The 21,644-nt window shown below is 44.9% G+C and overlaps 1 protein-coding gene across 1 annotated transcript in view; it reads left to right on the plus strand.

Moving 5' to 3' along the window:
* The window catches only part of ar (androgen receptor), a 136,736-nt gene extending 118,722 nt beyond the window's left edge, over positions 1-18,014 (plus strand). The window contains 2 exon segments of the mRNA XM_051934503.1: positions 2,698-2,855; positions 11,213-18,014. Coding sequence (XP_051790463.1) covers positions 2,698-2,855; positions 11,213-11,374 — 320 coding nt within the window. The 3' untranslated portion in view covers positions 11,375-18,014.
* The last annotated feature ends 3,630 nt before the right edge of the window (positions 18,015-21,644 follow it).

A 21,644-nucleotide genomic window follows, 5' to 3' on the forward strand; every position in this document is an offset into this window, starting at 1 on the left:
TAAAAAAAAAGTCACATATCAAAGTCGCCGTGAAAAGGCGAGTCATAGCCCACCGTCTAAGTGTCATATGAAAGCTTATTAGGGTACAGACAAAAAAAAAATAGGCACACAGTGGGGAAAAAAGCATGAAATGTCAACTTTAATCTCGAAATTTCCACTTTAATCACGTAGTTTATTTTGCCATTAAAGTAGAACATCATAAACTTCATCTTAAAATCGTTTAATTTACTAGTTTCTCAAATCCCATTGTAACTAAAGTACACGTTAAATGCTTTGTTCTGTATTTGATCTTCTGTGTGCTCTATGTGTGTGAATCACTATCTACTTCTTAAACGGGCTTTCTCTTTCTCCGACAGGACACATAATCCATTACATTCGTGATATTACAGCTCTCTGAATAATTAAAATACTGAGATGTATACGTGATATCTTTTTCATGATGATAGGAATGAAAGCATGTTATTAAACATGGGAACACGGTGGCGCAGTGTTTGTTCATGTCTCACGCAAGAGGCTTGCTGCGCCATGCGCGACCTTCGATGAAATAATTTATTACAGAAGTACTGTCTCTTTCAAATGTACTAATCTCCAATTCCTGTCCTTACTTTTCTTTCTCCAAATACCCAATCGCAACACAATCAGCTCTGTAATAGATGTGAAGCCATTTGTAAGCTTAGAACGCCGATTCTTCAAAACTTTTAAGGAACATTGAAATATCTTCATAGTACATGTTTAATTATTCTATCCGTCTATCCTTCCAGTGTCGCGTCAGCACCAGTATGAATACAGCGCAAGGCAGGAGCTATCCGTGAACTAGCTAGCGCTGCGGCAACCGTGTCCTCACATGTTTAATTATTAACAATACAGATTATTTAAGTGAAGTTAAAGTTTTATCTGTATAATATAATCAACATATTTTGCTGCATTTCATCTTAAAAATGATATCGTCATCATATGTAAATACGCGCTTTATAAAGTGCGCAGATTGTGCAATATTATAACTGTAGTGCAAGTTTACAGTGAGGTAATTGTACTTATAAGTACAAACAGTTCTACAAGGAGCACTTGATGGACTGATTGAGTGCGTTTATAGTTCTTGGGATGAAACTTTTTCTAAACCGCGAAGTCCGTACAGGAAAGTCTCTGAAGCGTTTTGCCGTGGCTGAGGCAGTGTCTGCTTCATGCTGTATACCGATAATTCTCTTTCCAATTAGCTGCTGCTGTGATTCCCCACTCAGATACAGTGATATAAATACTCCGAGTGGTGCAGTGAGAGTAATATGGAAAAAGATGATCTGCTGTGGCAACACCTAACGGGAGCAGCTGAAAGAAGAAGCAGATGCAGTGAGAGTAACAACGCTAAAGCAGTTATTGTATTTGGAATACTATGGCTATTCCCTGGACCATTATATTGCTGCAGGTTAATTACAATCAGATGCATTACACTAATAAACAATATGCAGTTAATTTCAGTGTATTTATAAAGCCGCATCAGGAATGTGGGTCTAAGAAAGAAATGGTGACCACACAGGAACAGTAGCACTGGTTTGACGTTGGGTGCCGCCAGTCTGCAGAACCGAGCGGAGAAATTGCGTACGCCAAGGTATGAGTTACCGTGGAAATGTGCTTGGCTTTACGCCAAGTTTAGGTTTTATACATCGCGATTTGAGCGTGGAAACGTTCGTACGCAACATTTCTGTGCGTATGCACCGTTTATACATGAGGCCCCAGACCTTTTACCTGCTTTACGGTTAATGAAATAATGAGGGACCTGCTCACACCTGGCTTTGGAACAGCTGGACAGGCAAACATTTGAGCCCCTGAAAATAGGGTGACCATGTATAAAAACGTCCATCATTCCTAAACGGCTCATATTATATTTTTGTAAACCTCTTAAATTAAAGCTGAAATTCTACACTTCAATCACATCTTGACTGCTTTATTTCAAATCCATTGTGGTGGTGTACAGAGCCAAAATTATGAAAATTGTGTCACTGTCCAAATACTTACGTACCTGACGGTGTGACAGGTGGCTTCACTCTGAGGCATCAAGCAGCACAAAGCCTTAACCAATGGCATTTGAATTGGATCGCCTTCAGGTTGAGGGGGTGGCCGACATGAGCACGTTTTTCAAAAGTGGATCTCTTGGGCTTATCCCACAAGCTTTTCCATTCCGAGCTGTGAAAAGTAAGCCTCCGCACCACCTCGGCAATAAATAACTGTATACACACCGGCTCAAGAGACCCGTCCTGTTGTTGTGCCATAATTGTGCCTGAAATGTGCTAACCAAGAAGCGTGTCAGGGTTCAGCTAGCAGACTCTTGGCTTTTGTCAATGGTGCCCTCTGCCATTGTGATAAAGATTTCAGCAGAGTTTACAGAGGAAAGGTTTCTACTTAGCAGGTACATCACTGTTATCCCAGCACCCAGGTTCATGATATCTTGATCACCTCAAGAAGTTTTTTAGCACACTAGCTTGTTATATTAGGGAAAAAATGGAGCGTATCACTAGACCCTTTATACAAACATTTGCATTTTTCAAAAGCACTATGACTGTGTTCTCTAATAACGTAGTAGGAAGGATAGCATAGAAGCAGCAACCAAAGAAAGAGGCACAGCACCATTGGCTTGTGATGCCCCCTGGTGTGTTAGATGGTTGATTTCTGATGTTTATTTTAGGCTTTTTTTTTTCCTCTTAGTTCCAGTAGAAGGCCTGAAAAGTCAAACCTACTTTGATGAGCTGCGAGTGAACTACATCCAGGAACTGGACCGCCTCATCTCATATGGGCGGAGGAGCCCTGTGTATAGTTCTCAGAGGTTCTATCAGCTCACCCATCTCCTGGATTCACTTCAGCCGGTGAGGATATTTTTTCTCAATTCCAACCAAAAGCTTCCTGGACAGAGTTCTGTTGTTCACAGCCAGTTAGAGTGCAAGCCCTACTCCACAGTGCAGTCAGGACCTCTGTGCATCTCCCATAAGTGTCCTCCTGGTATGGAGCCTGGCAGTAGCCACGCTTGCGTTCCACAGCTATTCATACTTCTGTCTTCTTCAGAAGCCGCATTTAGAGGGAAATGAATGTGTTCTGCAAGGTACAGTACATAATGCACTCCTTCAAAGGTAACAGCACTAGGATGGCAGTAAAGGCTTCTTAACAGGTGTCCATCTCCCAGCTAATCTTCTCGCTAAATCTGCTTTCCACTTTTCGTGAGCCGGCAGTCATTAAAAAAAGGTTCTGCTAAGTCAGTTCACGCTGATTTATAATGCAATAAGTAATTCAATGATGTCCTCTCCCCCTGGCGCTGCTGGAATTTTGACTCAGCAACATTACCGCATGGCACTAAATGAGTGTTTACTTTGATATTGGTGACCTAGATCAAGACAGCTCTGTCTTATTTCTCTTAGTACCCAAGAGGAGGCTGTCAATAATTAAAGGCTTGTTGTCTTCAGCACAACTATTAGGAGAGGTGGCCACACCCTAGAATGGCCCTCCTCCTCTTCCTCCTCCTGCTGCCAGCTGACACATGATATTGTGTATGTTTTTCTTCAAAGCACTAAAGCAAATTAAGTAATTAAGCAGTCACTTCACAAACACCTGTCGGTCGGCTCAACAAAGGCATACAATGTTTGCAATTTTCTTACAAGTTTAAATTAAGATGAACAAATAAATGAAAACCTCAGATCACAACATGTACAGAATGTGAGGAAAGCCACAGCTGAGCCAAGCTGTTTACCCGGTGAAAGAAGAGGGTTTCTCAGAGCGAGGTGCTGCTACATGAAGTCAGGGGAACTTTGGGAGCCGGAAGAATTAAAGTGTGAGAAACAGAAGTAGACGCACGCACACCTTCGTCTTTTAGGTTGTATTCTTGAGCCAGTCGTCTAACCTCACCCGCAGTTCAAAGACTGACTCACGGTTTGTTCCTGAGCTATGCCACCTCCCCATCTTGTTCAATTTATGACTCCCACTGTGTCCCTTTAAGCCATTTTCATATCACCTGTTCTTCTACATCACTACCAGTATGTCTGTCAGTCAAGTCACCTCAACACTGAGTTAAACAAAGACTCCGGTAGGTCACTTAGGCTATGACACTTTGCCCTCAAGCCAATAAGTGACCTCAGTTTTCTCTTCATCTGAGTTGTCCCAGTTCAGCATGACCAAGAGCCAAGATGGCACCTCTCCAAATTCAGTACCTAACTCCATGAAAAAAACAAACCACTAGAGTGATAGATAGATAGATAGATAGATAGATAGATAGATAGATAGATAGATAGATAGATAGATAGATAGATAGATAGATAGATAGATAGATAGATAGATAGATAGATAGATAGAGAGATAGATAGATAGATAGATAGAACACTAGCATCACACCCAGTGTTTTAGTGTTTTACAGTTGAAAGATGGACTCCAGTCTGCAGTCAACTCACCTCATTATTCAGTTAACAAACACTCTAGTATGTTATTGAGCTATGACACTTTTCCCATAAGTCCGGAAGTGACTTCAGTTTTCTCTTCAGCTGTTATCCTAATTCACCACGACTTTCTAGAGTCGCCATGGTGGCTCCTCTCCAAATGTGGTACCTAACTACCAGACAACCAAAGCACCTCACTTCATAGATAGGTAATGAAAGGCACTATATAACGATCGATACTGAAAGGCGATAGATAGATAGATAGATAGATAGATAGATAGATAGATAGATAGATAGATAGATAGATAGATAGATAGATAGATAGATAGATAGATAGATAGATAATGAAAGGCACTATACGTAGATAAATAGATAATGAAGGGCACTATATACCAATAGATAGATAGATAATGAAGGGCACTATATACCATAGATAATGAAAGGCACTATAGTTAGATAGATAGATAGATAGATAGATAGATAGATAGATAGATAGTTAGATAGATAGATAGATAGATAGATAGATAGATAGATAGATAGATAGATAGATAGATAGATGATAATACCAGCATCACACCCAGTGGGTCCCTGAGCCCAGGCAACTGTCTTACAGTTCAAAGATTGACTCCAGTATGCCACAGAGCTAAGACGCTTTGCCCATAAGTGACGCTCAGTTTTCTCTTCAGCTCAGTCATCCCAGTTCACCAAGACTCTCTGCATGACCATGAGCCAAGGTGGCTCCTCTCCAAATTTGGCACCTAACCCCCCAGACAGCCAAGCCACCTCACCTTCAAGACAGAACACTGGCATCACACCCAGGTGTGTTCCTGACTTCAGGCAGATGTCTTACAGTGCAAAGACTGACTCCAGAATGTCCTCGAGCTGAGGCCACCTGCTTTGAAGGTTCAAATATGGTGACTCCCAGGTGTGCCCTTAAACTAAAACTGTTCAGCAGTTTCAAATGAATTTATTTCTATATCAGGCTCAGAGTACTGTATCAAGTTTACAGCTAAAATACAATTACGATTAAAAAATATACATAATATACTAAAAAATACAGGCTTACGCTAAACGTATGGTACAACTGAGCAATTTCAAATGACAACATAAACCGATCCTGATAATATAAATTAATGAATGCTACAGTTGAGCTATGGTCAGTTTACAGCAGAGGAAAGGAAAACAAAAACTCTGGCCAGCAGCATCCAGCAACCTCCACGGTTGGTTTAAAACAGACAAAGTCACAGTCCTGTAGACCTTGGCCAACTGGACGCTCATCCCATCATGGGCTGTCTGTGCTGGGCCATCAAATATATAATGTATTCTTTATATCCTTTGATTCCAAGGCCCCCCGGGCGTCTCTGGTGTCTTTTCCATGGGCAGGAGAAACGACAAGTTCCACAGCAGGATAGCGAGAAGAGAAACAGAACAGAGACAAGGTCTGGAGCAGTTTTTACGGTCGTGTTTATGTTTTTTGTACAGATGACTAACCAAGATGACTAATAATACAGACGCGATAAGAACAGCTGATCAGCAGCTGTAATCGGAGTATGCTAGACTAAGGTGGGGAGTCTTCAGCCTGATTTAAACGCTGAGGCAGAAGGGGGAATCCCTTATATAAGCAGGCAGATCATTCCGCGGCTTTGATGTTCGATAACTAAAAGCTCAACTTCCCACTGTTTTATTAATCCTTGGAATCTTTAGACCTACATCTTATGATCGTAATGCATGCTGCAGTTTGTATGTAATGATAAATTGTCATCAGTAATTGGGCCTTGGCCATATGACGATTTATATGTAAGAAGAAGGATTTTGAAATCAGCCTTAAGTTTAACTGGATGCCAGTGCTACAACTTAAGGGCAGGGTTTATGTCGTCATATTTTCAGCTCCAGTCATGATTCTTGCAGTAGCATTTTGAATTAACTGTAAGCTGCCAACAGTTATTCCCGATGTAATGTTAAGAGTTGTCATAGTTCATCGAGACACCTGTTATGTCCCAACACCATGTTATCTTACTTCACAGTTCAAGGGGCCGACTCTTGAATGGCTTTCTCTCCTGATTCAATAACAGGCTGTCAGTGTGTCATTGGGCCGTCAGTGTGTCATTGGGCCAAGTCACCTCACCTCCTAGTTGAGTACAACTCAAAGCCTGTCACATCACAAACTACCGGTGTGTCCAAGTCACACGACTCTAGTGTCCAAGTCACCTCCTCCCCTAGCTCGTTTGTCTGACCTCTGGTGTTTCCTAAAGCCAATTCACTTCACTTCCTTGTTCAACAAGTCAGTTCCTGCACGACTCCAGAGCACATTTCCAGTAACAAGTCTGCTCAGCTCAAGAATCCCAGTCTGTGTTGTTGTGACCAGTAAGACTAATTAAGTGTCTGATCAGATAAATCTTATTGCCAGTGGCAGAGATTTAAAAAGTTCTTTCTGTGGTTATTGTTGAAATGGGGAAACGTCATTAAATGTTTCAACAGAATTTCAGAGACATAACCAAAATCAAATTTGAAACAAAACAAAATTCAAAGCCATAACATTTCCCTAAAGCAATTTGATTATGAGAGCACTAATCTCTCGTGAGGGTCTCGCCTTTATTTAAATCAAAGTTTGAATGCTACATAGTGCATTGCACCATTTTTTTATAATGCAGACGTGATGATGTCACTTGTCATGTGCCTGGCAACACATGATGTCCAAAGCTCCAAAATGGTACAGATTATTGAAGCGAACGCTCAAAATGACAGTAGCCATAGAAGAGCACGGACACAAAATGGTAACATCCATCCATCCATCCATTTTCCAACCCGCTGAATCCGAACACAGGGTCACGGGGGTCTGCTGGAGCCAATCCCAGCCAACACAGGGCACAAGGCAGGGAACCAATCCTGGGCAGGGTGCCAACCCACCGCAGGACACACACAAACACACCCACACACCAAGCACACACTAGTAACATGTTGACTGTAAAAGGACAATGGGAAATAATACAAAGAATGAGAATAAAGATGAATAATGCTTCAAAGCAAAACACCACAAATTAATTAATGAGGCATCCTGGACAATCCTCAAACTGAGTTATCTCAGCAGCGGACCCCAGCATGTCACTGAGCCAGCCGGGTTACTTCAACTCTTATCTGATCTAAGTCATCCCATGACCTCCAAAATGTCTCTACTCAAACACTGCTCCCCTCATAGTTCAACAATGGACTCCCAATGTGTCCCTTAGATGTGTCACTTCAAGTCTTTGTTCGAAGACTTGCACTCAGTATGACACCAAGCCTTGTCACTCCATCTCCTAGTTAAACAGAACTCCCAGTCTGTACCCTAACCAAGTCCTCCCTCCAGGTCAACAAGCAGCTCCCATTGTGTCCCTGAACCAAGATGTGTCACATTTCAGTTCAGTAAGACCCACAGTCACCTCCTAGCCTTGTCCTCTCTGTTCATTAAGACTCCCATTATGTCTCTGTCATTTTATCAGCTTTCTACCAACAAGTCCTTAAGACACCTCACCTCACATTTCGGCAACTGACTATCAGTGTGTTCCCAAGTCATGACCCTAAGCATTGCCACTTTAGGCTCCAGCGTAGTCCCTCCACAATCCAGACATTTCCTTCAAATGAAAACTGCCACTCCGTCCTTAGGCCAAGTACCCCCAATTCATCAAGACTGCTGGTATGTCCTGTAGCCAAGTCACTTCTCTTCCCAGTTAAACAGAGCTCCCAGCATATCTCCATATCAGGTCCCCTAGGCCACAGCACACTCCTGGGGCCTCATGTATAAACGGTGCGTACGCACAGAAATGTTGCGTACGAACCTTTCCACGCTCAAATCGCGATGTATAAAACCTAAACTTGGAGTAAAGCCACGCACATTTCCACGGTAACTCATTCCTTGGCGTACGCAATTTATCCGCCCGGTTTTGCAGACTGGCGGCACCCAGTGTCAAAGCAGTGCTACTGTTCCTGTGTGATCACCTTTCTTTCTTAAATCCACATTCCTGGCGCGGCTTTATAAATACACTGAAATTAACTGCATATTGTTTATTAGTGTAATGCATCTGATTGTAATTAACCCTGTAGCAATATAATGGTCCAGGGGAATAGCCATAGTATTCCAAATACCATAACTGCTTTAGCGTTGTAACTCTCACTGCATCTTCTTTCAGCTGATCCGTTAGGTGTTGCCACAGCAGATCATCTTTTTCCACATTACTCTCACTGCACCACTCGGAGTATTTATATCACTGTATCTGAGTGGGAAATCACAGCAGCAGCTGATTGGAAAGAGAATTATCGGTACACAGCATGAAGCCGATGCTGCCTGAGCCACAGCAAACGCTTTAGTCCCTGTACGGACTTCGCGGTTTAGAAACAGTTTCATCCAAGAACTCTAAACGCACTAAATCAGTCCATCAAGTGCTCCTTGTAGAAATGTTTGAGACCTTATAAGTACAATTACCCCACTGTAAACTTGCACTACAGTTATAATATTGCCACAACAAGCGCCACTTTATAAAGGCACGTATTTACATGTGAAGACGGTATTCATTTCGAAGACGAAATGCAGCAAAACATGTTGATTATATTATACAGATAAAACTTTAACTTCATTTAAATAATCTGTATTGTTAATAATTAAAACATGTGAGGACACGGTGCCGCAGCGCTAGCTAGTTCAGTAATTGTTCTGCCTTGCGCTGTATTATTGCTGGTGCTGACGCGACACTGGAAAGATAGACGGATATAATAATTAAACACGTACTACTAAGATATTTCAGTGTTCCTTAAAAGTTTTGAAGAATCGAAGTTCTAAGATTACAGATGGCTTTCACGTCTATTACATAGCTATTGTGTGGCGATTGAGTTTTTGGAGAAAGAAAAGTAAGGACAGGAATGGAGGTTAGTACGTTTGAAAGAGACCGTACTGCTGTGATAAATTATTTCATTGAAGGTTGCGCATGGCGCAGCAAGCCTCTTGCGTGAGACGATGAACAAGCACTGCGCCACGTGTTCCCATGTTTAATAACATGCTTTCATTCCTATCATCATGAAAAAAGATATCACGTATATACATCTCAGTATTTTAATTATTCAGAGAGCTGTAATATCAAGAATGTAATGGATTATGTGTCCTGTCGGAGAAAGAGAAAGCCCGTTAAGAAGCAGGTAGTGATTCATACACATAGAGCACATAGAAGATCAAATACAGAACAAAGCATTTAACATGCCACTTTAGTTACAATGGGATTTGAGAAACTAGTAAATTATACGATTTTAAGATGAAGTTTGTCTGTACCCTAATAAGCTTTCATATGACACTCAGACGGTGGGCTACGACTCGCTTTTTCACGGCGACTTTGATATGTGATTTCTTTTTTATTTCGGGGCACTGTGCGACTTTGTGAAGTTGAGCCTTCGAGTTTCTCCGACACTCTGTCACTCGATCAGCTTCCTTTTGTGGATTTTACCACTGTTTAAACCAACAAATATTACGTTTTTTCCTTTGCCTCCACTTGGTATTCGCTGAAATTCTTATATTTTCTCCCGTGCTTTTCCCATTGTCTTTTCACAGAAGGCTATTTATATTGATTTGCATATTCAAAGAGGCGTAATTCTGGGAGGAGTTGGGGCGGGGACAGAAGGCGCGTGCACGTGCCGTTACTTTTCACGCAAATCGGGATTTATGTAGTAGAAGAACGTGAAAGTATGCGGTGCGCACGGATTCCTGCATCTGGATTTTTCTGTGCGTACGCACAATCCCCGCTTTTGTGCTTACGCCATGTTATAGTGTGAGTTCTACGCACGGCGTTATACATGAGGCCCCTGGTCTGTATCTGAGTCACGTCATCTCATTCCAGGTGAATAACTAAACTTTTTGTATGTCTTTTGAATCAAGGTGGTTCATCTCCTAGTCTGACTCCAGCAAGTTGGCAAGTTAAGTCACCATGCAGGGGCTTTTAAGGGTCCTTCCTCCGTCTGATGCCATTATTGAAGAGACAGAAGTAGTATATTGTATCACCAGGTTTAGTATGTAATTTGTTGCTTTTAGGTTAGGACAGATGTGTTTTGAGATTGTTCGGGTAAGGTGGCTACACTCACTAATCATGACACCGGATATAAACCTACAAGCCTGTTTCTGTCTTTGCAGTGTGTCCCTCTGAGGTCATGTTATGTTCCTAAGTTTGCCACCACCTCTTCCATTCCGATTCCCTGTGTGACCTTAAGCAGGTCACTTCTCCACCTTCTTTAATAAGAGAGTCCTAGAGGGTCTCACCATTTCCGAGTTCACAAACAGAGTCCAGTGTGTTCCCGAGCTAAGCCACTACTTCTCAAGTTTCAATACCCGACTCCCAGTGTCTCCCTGAGCCATGTCACATCATTTTCAAGGCAGTGTACTCTCAATCTGTTCCATTAACATGTCTCCAAGGCCAAAAGATGACAAGTCAAGTCACTTCCCCTGCCTGCCCACCCCTGAATCAAGGCCTGAATGGTGTCAGAGCCTGGTCCTGTCCCTGAGCCTATCAAATGGCTCCGTGTGATCCTTTGGAAAAAGTACTGAAGACCATTTGTCTGTTCATTGTCAAATGAGTCAGTTCAACAGACCACTCCATCTTGTTTTACCTAAACACACTTAGGTCAATAAGCCAGATTTCAGAGTGTCCCCTTTCACAGGGTGTGAGTGCCAAATGTTCATAGAGGCCGTGAGAAGGGGTCACCACACCCCTGGACAGTTCATGTGCATGTTTCCTTCTCACCAGAGACACTGACAATGTTTTGCTTTGTTTTCTGCTCTTGTTTTTAAGATTGTGAGGAGACTCCATCAGTTTACATTCAACCTGTTGACCCAAGCCAAGATGCAGTCCACAAATGTCAACTTTCCTGAAATGATGTCAGAAATAATCTCCGTGCAGGTGCCAAAGATCCTCGCCGGCATGGCCAAGCCGCTCCTGTTCCACAAACACTGACATTGTCCTAGAGATCTGTCACCTAGTGATGTTGTCCAGCTTCTTGCGGTCTTCACTGTGCCTCTCTACAAGGATGTGTCTCTCCTGCCCAGCTGCCTCACTTCTCATTTTGCCTTTTTTGTCTGTACGTTTCACAGATGAAAGTCATCTCCTGCTTTTCTCTGGCTCCCACCACCCACAATCCCTGCTACTTCTGCAGCAATGTCCAATTCTTTCTTCAGAGTTGGTTGTTTACACCTTACAGAGAGCACCTTTGTGCTTCATTCTGTTGTGCGGCCATAGCACCCTCTCCACCAGCAGACCGGCCTGCTCCTCCGTTTCTCTCTTCTGTTGATCCCGGCATTAAGGATATGATTTTGACTCGTTCCCATTCCCTGTTGCATCCCTGGGATGTGCATTCATACTGAGTACTTTAACAACAACAGCCATTATTTAGGTAGCATACTTGTACTTAAAGGTATTTGGCCAGCCCCTGGCACCTGGTGGGGGCCTGCCAAACTCTAAAAGAGTCTACATGATGCCAAGCCACTCCACACCTAGAAAAGTGAGCAGCGTGGCGTTGTTGGAGACAGTAGTACCCAAGACCCAAGAGATGTACACACACTCAACACTGACAGGCCAGGAGCTGCCATTGTGGGCGGAGGAGTATAAAGTGGAGTGGCAGGCATAAAGGCGGGCACCACTGATACTCATTATTGCACCCAGTAAAAAGATGCTGCAGGAACTGAAGAGGGCACTATGGTGCTCTGAGGTCCAGTGTTGACTGCACCATATTCACAGTCCCTCTACTCTTGGGCATTTCTTAGTGAAGGAACTTTAGACTTTGGAAGTGTATAAAGTCATATTCTTAGTCCCACCTTTGCAGCCCAGTTTAAAATAGTGCCAATGGCTGACTGAAATGTGGGAGATCAGAGGACTCCAGGAAGGAGTGGGAAGGTGGGTTCATTTGACTCCAGCAGAGGGCGCCACGCCGCACGCTGGATAAACTGAAAGCTGAGACTGGGGTGAGGGGGCTAAGTCACCGGCAGCGGCGGACACAACAGCTTTTGTCATTGTGTTTAAAAGGAGCGTCACCATGGTTACAGGTGTCCGTCTCTGATGTCGTTCTGTTGTGCCGACACTCTGGAGCTGCCAGGAAGTGCGATTTTCTGGAGAATATCTATGCATGCCCTGTACATACGATACCCTCTTTATTATTAATAACGAGCAATCAGAACTGGAATGAAAGCCTCTACTTAAGGACGGGTATGCAGTCTTTGAGTTTGACAAGATGTGCACTAATAGAAGGAGTTTAAGAACTGCATTTGGGAGTTGGGAAATATCCCAGGCCTTACCACGCTCTGTTCCAAGCGGACGCATTTTTATCAGCATGTGGAATGTGTCCTGCATAGTTTGGGCTCTTAGATTCAAAGCCATGGAGGGGTCCAGTCCGTCAGCTTTCGTTTTGTTTTCTTGAGTCAGCCAAAGATAACAGGCTCATCCTCTCTCGTGCCTCACACGGGCGCAGGTGGCTGCTTCGCTTTCCCTCTTTCATGTTTTTTTTCCCCAAAAAGTTTGTTCCTCTTTGCTGACTCACTCTGCACTTCCTAACTACAGCTCTTCAGACTTTCGCTTCTTGGTGCAAAATGATGCATTTTTTTAATTTAAATATTTTTTATATTGCAAATAAAACATTCAACTTGTTGTTTCATGTTAAAACATTGTGTATTTGGAAAAGTTTGGTTAAAACAAGGACAAGAAAAAAAACAAAACAAAACAAAAGGCTGTGTATCAGAACCTGCGCTTGGCTTCTGTTCTTCAGCTTTCTTATTGAGCTCAACATTCAGAAACATGACAGTGGACCCTCACAGCGCTGTGGACCGATCTGGGCATTCGGGTCAAACCCATCGCACTCCTTTGGGCACAGTGGCACTCGGCTTTTGACACCCTGACCCCTCACAATGTGTCTACACCATTTAGAGAACACCCAAGAAAAGACAGATGAATAAGAGGCACTTTATAATAATAGAGTGAAAGGGGCTATATAATAATTAATAGAATGAAACGGAGTGAATGGCACCACATAACGAATGATAGATAGATAGATAGATAGATAGATAGATAGATAGATAGATAGATAGATAGATAGATAGATAGATAGATAGATAGAAAGGTGCTATACAAAAATTGATAGATACAAGGAACAAATGGCACTACATAATGATAGATAGAGATATATAATTACATACAGTATATATTAGATTTACTGACACCTGACGAAAAATTAAATCATCCACCAGTCGCACGCTCGTAGTGGCCATTTCGATCGACGTTCACCTTTTGCTGGGTTGTTTATACCTCTGAATGCCAACTACATATGCTCGTACTCACCAGCTGGCTACCCACCAACCTCTTGGTCAGTTTAACCCTTGTGATGACAGGTCGAGCACAAAAAGACGTGCATTTAATGAACACCTTGATGTACAGTGGCCTACTTTGGGACAGTTTTAATTTGGGCCCACCGGATGAAGGGACACGCTCCTGCTGACCTCCTAGCAGACCGTTTAACATTCCTTACATAAGCTCATACTGACCACCCACTATAACGGTTTTACTTTTCCGGTGACAGCCCCTGCCCACAGGCGTAGTGACCACTTGAGTACACATTGACACCCCCTCAGAACACGAGTATACGTGACTGTAGTGACCGTTTGTCTGTTCCCGTGGCCACTAGAGGTCAGTTTAACTGACAGCAGTCTGAACTCTTGTTAGTTTCGGCATATTTGCTCAAGTTCAAGCTGACCTTCTTGGTGACAGTCTGAGCCCACAAAGTGAAGGGACAAGGACACCCACAAATGGCACTTGAACCTTCGTTATGACCTTCCCAACTATCACACCACAAGTACATTTGCAGTAGTAACCAGTGAGGTACGAGTGAAGGTCCATATTTGGGGGCTTCCCTAGTTACATACTGACTCTTCTTGACCACCGTATGTTTTCATGGAATGCAGGCTCCTGTTACCTGCTGGCCACATGATGACCTCGTCATGCACTTAAAGACTGAGCCCTGTGACCCATGGTATACTCCCCCATGACAGTTAAAAGACAAGGGTACACCCTCCCAAGTGAGACTTTGACCCCTTAGAATGCGAGGGAACTCCAAACCTGCCCCCTTTTGAATGTTGGTGTGGCACATGCTGTTGGGAACATCTGTGCCAGTTCAGGAGTTGGGCACAGGCTCAGGGCAGCCGCACCTCTTGTCTCCCCAGTCCTTGTCCTGCAGCCTTTAAGTGTCACATCAGATCCTCTCCTGAAAACACTTTAAACCTTTAGGGTCACACTGTTGCCTTGGCACGTGGGTGGAACATCCTGGTGACACTGAGCCCCAAGACGTGTGTATGCCGCCTTGACTGGCCCCATCTGCCTTTGGGACTTGTGTTTACCCCTCTGCCCCCTTGTCAAGCTCAGTCTATGTGCCCAAGACATGTCCCTACACATGGCATCAAGCTGGGTTGTGCCTGGTGCCGATAAAATCAATGGGAGCCCGTGATGCTGGTCCGCAGCGCTGTCTGGAAAGCAGGCATGTTCTCGCCCGACGCCGCACAGCATGCTGCTGCTTTGTACAATCTCTGTACCCGGTTTCACACGGTGTCTGCTAATTTGTTTTTTATATGAGACTTTGTTATACGTTGTAAAGCGCTGTATCAGTCTGAAAAACTCGTTCTTTTGAAACTGGTCATTTTCACAATGAGGATTCTTCTTTGTTTTTGTAATATACTGCTTTAAGACAGCAAAAGGATGGATGCAGGGTGTGCAGGCCTGGAGACGCTTTGGGGGGTTAGAGGGTATGCGGGGAGGCACATTTCTCACTTGAGACATTCAGTGGCCACATATCTTGCTTGGCACCTTCTGGGGTCGTGGAGCATTGCCCTCATTTCAGATAATTGCTGACCACATGAGTTGGCACCTTCTCTCTAGTTATTTCTTTGACTTCGGGGGGCATCTTGTCCCTTAAGAAAGTAGCATATTTCACAATGCCTGTCACTTTGCCCTTTTTCTTGGTGCAGAGTGTTGATGGCCTTCTGGGATGGAGTGAGGGACGCCTACCTCCCTTATTTGCGCATGTACCTGACTGTGTCTGCCTTGGCGCTTTGACCCTTTAGAGATGGCTCTCGGGAATCACTTCTCTGTCTGTAGTCACATGACTGTCCTGAGATGGAGGTGCCTGTCTTAATTGAGTTAGAGTGCTAACCTCATAACTTGTCTGGAACCTCCTCTTGGGGTGCCATTCATGTGTCTGGAGGTAGAGGGCCTGTCACATTGACCCTGTGGACAGAGAGGGGGCACGTCTCACAGCCATAGGGCTTACCTGGCAGCTTGTCATGTCATCAGGGGTTCTCTTGCTTGAGATGACATGTCCTGCCCAGCACTGTGACCCGGTACACCTCCCTTGGTTGAGATGGTCCATGATGTCCACATAACCTGCTTATAGTGCTTCACCCTCTAACCTTGGGGGGCACTTCCCTTACTTCATAAAGCTGTTGGTCCCAGGTCTTACTTGGTGCCTTGACCTTTGGCAGTAAGGGGCACCACCCTTCCTTGAGCAGGTGGCTGACCACATGTCTTGCTCGGCACCTTGTCCCTGCAGAGGCGTTTCTCTTGCTCATCTCTGCCTGACACTCTTGTCTCTTTCTGCATGGCAGTGTCCAGGGGAGGTGGCAGTGATGTGCGTGAAGGCCCGGTGAAAGATGCAGTTTTCTGATGGGAAGCACAAGAAGATGGCCAGGCATCTGCATAAAGGATGTGGCCTGAGCTGATAAAGCCATGGCGAGATGAAGAAGACAATACCACATCTGTCTGTGGCTTCTCTAACTGCCTTTGGGTTGTTTCTTGTGACACAAGAGAGCTGAGTAAGTGGGACCTCCTGGGTGAGCTTGCCATCTTTGTTTGAGTGGCACACATTTCTGTTGTTCGTGTTATAAAGCAAAATCAGAAACAAAAGGGTGAGCTGCCAGGCTGTCTAACATGACATCCACACCACATGAGTTTTTAATAAGATGGACACCCTGACCTTTATGACAAATCTTCAGATGGATACTTGCACACGAGTCAAGGCCCATGTTGCCTGGTGCTTAATGAGGCAAAACATGGAAGATGGCAACCACAACTGTGCCCAAGGCCACGGAAACATAATAGCAATAAAGAGCCACCTGGATGGCTTTTCCTGGACTGAGATGCCATCTTAATTTCATCAAGTGTCCTTGAAAAACTAAGCTGGCTGTCAGAAGCAACATGGCCCTTGATGTAAGGAGGGCTGAGCCGACAGGAGCCGAGAGCCAACCGGCCTCTTTGAGCAGGTCCGCCTGACTATTTGATATAGCGCCAGTCAGAGCAAGCACTATCGGGCACAAAATAGGAATAAGGGTGTGAGACAATGAAATTTAACAGGACGTGAGTGGCAACTCCAGTAGCCACACTTGGCGTTAGTCTTGGAATAGGCTGGAGGGACACAATTTGAGGCAAAGTGAAAGGATTTTGTTTCCCCGGTGGGCTTTCTAAATTCTGAGGCTTTACAGTGCCCACATGACTTCATTTTATGCACCTTTAAACTCACTGATATTCTTTAATTTTCCTTCAAATCACAAAGGCTTGACCACACACAATGAATACATCTGCCGAGCGTCAGCAGTAAATCAACATAATAAATGACGAGCAATAACAACGAAGAAATGAAGTGAGACAGCCAGCAGGCAACGAAGGGGCAAATGCCGCTGGCGCTCCCCCCTAGGAGCGCCACCCACCCAGTGAACGTGTCCACTTCCCCACCTTCCACCGGCCGACACAGAGAGCGCAAACAATCCATTTCTACCTTACTAATCCAGAGATGCAACTTGGCTTGTACCATAAAATTTGCGATTTTCTTATTATCAGAATGACAGGGGAGCTTTACTGTGACGGGGGTCATTTTAAATCACTGCCTTCTGCGTTGCTAGGAAACATCATTTCAAAATGTTGCTTTGTAACGGCGGCATAGCCAAAATAAATGGTTTGGGGAAAAAAAAATCTTAAACGGCGAGCGGAGCGTCCTGTCCAGCCTTTTCAGGAAAATGGAGAGCGGGTGGCTCTCCGCAGCTTAAAGGGGCTTGGTGTGGACAGAGAATGGGGGGGGGGGGGGGTTATAGACTCATGTGGCACCTACAGGACGCCACACCCTGCCACAAGAACATTCACGGTCTCGAAAGGTTGGTCCACCTTGTAGACGTCTAAGCCACGCTTGGATCTGAACCGATCCTTGCTTAGTCTCCGGCGACTCACTGGCTTAGCCCCCCAAATGCAGACGCTTCTGCCGGCCACTCCAGATCTGTCCACCCCTTGCTAAGTTGTGGGGTCGCTTTTGGGGGGGTTGTGCCCTGCGGTGGGGTTGCTTGGGGTAGCACCTGGCTGTTTGCACTCTTTCTTTCTCTCACTCACTCTTTCTCATTTTTCTGTCTCTTGTTGGCTGCTCACTTGTGTCACTGTATTTTTACAACAACTCTGTTGGCTTGAAAATTCCATTTCTACAATCAAAGGTAAAGAAATCGGAGGGATGGTTTGATTTGAATGTATAAGTCTGTTGCAGGGGTGTTTTTTTATTTTCTCAAATTAAAGAGTGTGATTTTAACCCAGTCGTGTGCTCTTTTTTTTCTTCCGAGTGCTATTTAACTGAACAGCGTAGGCTATGCCGATGCTCGTACGACAAAAGTTGCACACTCTGTAGATCACGTTTGGCAGCTTAGCACCACTTTTCTCTATCACACACGTCGGCTTTTCTGGACTGTTTACCCCCACCCTACTGCCACGAGTATATTCTCATCATTTAGTTGTGTCAATCCTGCCGACTATACTAGTGCAGCTGTGACTGCACGGGACTACACTTACTTTGACAAAGGACATTACCTTGGATTATTAGTGACCCAGTAAACACCACAACCCAGCACCATAAAAGACCACACAGAGGCCCCCCCACTCTCCAGCTGTACTTTGTAGCTTCAGTATCCTCCAAGTGTAACGGCTTTGCAAGTTTACTTTGCATTAATTTGATTAATTTGGAACAGAGCGAATTAGTCCTCAGCTTTCTGGGAAATCACACACATACCCCTGGCCTGGCTCCAAGGACTTTCCCCCCCAATCCCATGCTGGCTGATTTGCTATGTTGAGCACGTAAGAAGTCACTCCAGTACGAGCCCAGAGGAAATTAAATGTCAAGTTTTTGACAAAGAATAAATGCGTTACCTCCTAGAAGGCCGGGTACCTGGAGATATGAGCCACGCCAGCAGAAGGCTGCAGACAGGCCGGCCTGTTCTTAATTAGCTGGGTTTTTAGTAGACAAGTGCTTCTCGTTTTCTGAGCGGACCAGTTGGACGTCATCACACAGTTTGCTGGGTGAAGAACCTACTGACAGAACCTTCTAGAAGGGAGGCAACCCCCCCCCCCCCCCCCCCCAGGCAGACACGCAGTCCAATCCCACCATCCGGAGATGATCATCTATCTGCCGCAGACAGGTGTAACATGGGCGCCCCCTTGGCCTGGTCCTGCCACTCAGGTCCTCAACAATGAGGATCTTATGAGCGAGGCCACCCTCGGGGAATTGCACCACATGGCCGTAGTACATAACTGATGCTCCATCACAATGCAAGTAATGTGCCTCATTCAGGACTCCGTGAGCAATCAATCATTCGACACAAAGTCAAACCAGCGATACCGAAGGATTCTCTGAATAGACACAGTACCAAAGGAGTCCAGTCTTCATCTCAGGTCACTGGACAGCGTCCATGTCTCGCAACCATATAGCAAGACAGGAAGCACCAGGAGTCTAAAGACCTGGACCTTCGTCCTTTTGCAAAGATATCAGGAGCACCAGCCCCCAAATAAATCAGGACAGCCTAAAATGAAAACAGCTACAGCTTCTACCCCAAAACATAACCCATGGTCCACACCAGCGTCCTGAACAGAACAGCCCAAGACCATCATTAGTACAAGTCAAAACAGCATATCTGAAGGTCAGCACTAGGCTGTGTCCAGTCAGGATGGTCCATTATTAAGGCTGGCAGCAGCATCCCTGTGGTCCATACCAGTGGAGTACGTATCTGAACAGCAGATCTGAAGGTCACTATTAAACCCTCAGGCTTCTGAGAGCAGAGTAGTTTGCCACCACATCAGAGGGCCACCAGTGGCATTGGAGGCTCACAATGTTGCTCCTCCATCCATTGGGCCAGTAGAGGCACCCACCCATCCCACATCTCATCTCTTGAGTCCACTTTCTAACAAGAGGAAAAAGAAAAGCCCAGATAATTCATTTAACAGGGCCTGGCCTTTTAGAACCAGTAATGGAAGGTTTGATGGGGCATGAAGCAGCCAAGACAATATGAGAAAGGCAAATCTCCAAGAGATGGGGTCCATTAAACAACAGCTGGGGTCTTTTCTCAGTAAGGTAAGTGTGGTTTATGTGTGAAACTGATTGCCTCTGAGTGAGCTCACTCGGGTCCTAAAACTGTCATGCCGCTGCGAGATCCTGACCAGGCCTCCTGGAATTAAGCTGCTAAGACTAGCGATTAGTTTCAATTACAGCTGAGCTGCTTGCTTCAGTGGCGCACACTCAAGATATAATGAAAACAAGATGGGCACTACCACGGGGCAGGCAGGCGGACCTGACGTCGCAGTCTCTCCAGTTCTGGCAAACAATGCAGCTATGATGTCAATCCTGTTGTCCTTCCAAGATGGCAGCTGCTAGATCACTAATGAGTGTGCAGCCGGCCGGCTGGCCGTTCGTTCGTTCGTTCAGACACTTACTCGGTCTTGCTCTCCCTTCCTGCTGGCCAGGCGTCCTTGGGATTCTGCTCAAAAGTGACACCTGAGGAGGATGGATTGCGTTCCTGTTTGGCGTCCAATTTTCACTTGGATGATGCAGCTGGGGAAAAAAAATATTTACTGCACCCTTTCGATACCAGCTGGCTGCCCCCACCCCGGACCCCTTGGCACAGGCACTGGCACTCTCACACTTCTCTTCCTCAAACTTTGTCGATTGCTTTCACAAACTTTTTTTTTCTCACTCAAACCTGTTTTTTGTGTCTTGACATCTCAGCGTGTATTCAGCTTAACTTGAAGAGAAAACTCCCAGCGCTCCTGACTTGGCAGCCTAATCTGAAGGAAGCTTTGATTGCAGATCCCCCCGCTTTCCACGTCTCACCTGCCAGCAGCACTCTGATGTTTAAAGAGTCACTGAATGAGAAAATCTACTGCAAATATTTCAGCCGCTCACAAATCAAACTGCTCATCCTGAACACAGAAGTCACCTAATTAAAAGTTGGCTAAGAAGAAATGAAACTGGGCCTGCATCAAGAGGATGGCCTCCTGCCATTGGGCTCGGTGTGGAAGAAGAGTCACAGGTGAAGTCAAGATTAGCAGGTGCATCTTTAGACCCCCACGCCCACTGCATCCTGAGGAAGGATTTGTGTGGGACAACTCTGTAACCCCAGGACCAAACGTGATCCAATCAGAAGACCCTGAGGTAAGCCCCAGTACCTATCGAAAAGCTTAACATAGAGGCCATCAGTAAACCCCATCTCATCAGTGACTCAAAAGTCAAATGCCAGTGCTGAAGGTCAGCTCTGGGCTCGGTCTAATCAGGATGGTCTAATGTGAAGCCTGACAAAAGCTCACCAAGATCCACATCAGCCAAGTCCACCATAAATATATTTCAAACCAGTGGATCTGAAGTTAAGCACAAGTCTCCATCCATTCAGAAATGTCCAATATGAAGGTCAGTAGCAGCATCCCCAAGGTTCTCACCAGCTCTCTGAACAATGAACCTCAAAACTACCATCAGTGCATCACCAAACAGTGGATCTGAAAGTCAGCACTAGGCTCTGTCCAGTCAGGATATTCTAATATTAAGGCTGGTAGCAGCATCCCCGTGGTCCACCCCAGTGGAGTACGTACCAAAACAGCAGATCTGAAGGTCACTATTAAAACATCAGTCCAATCAGGGTAGCCTAATATGAAGGCCAGCAGCAGCTTCCCAAGTTCCACATGACCTACCTGAACAATGAACTTCAAGACCAGTATCAGTTCATAATAAAAAAGTGTTTCCGAAGATCAGCAATAGGTTCTCAGGTCAAGTCACCTCAGGTTGGGGTACAGTGCGTTTCCATACCCACCACATGATGAAACAGCTCAGGATTCTGATTGGCGTCCTCCCAGGGAGACACGAGATCCAGTCCCTGTAAAATGACCCTCTATCTGCCTTAGCCAG

Source organism: Erpetoichthys calabaricus, chromosome 12, assembly GCF_900747795.2.
Source record: "Erpetoichthys calabaricus chromosome 12, fErpCal1.3, whole genome shotgun sequence".
Taxonomy (NCBI): Eukaryota; Metazoa; Chordata; class Cladistia; order Polypteriformes; family Polypteridae; genus Erpetoichthys; species Erpetoichthys calabaricus.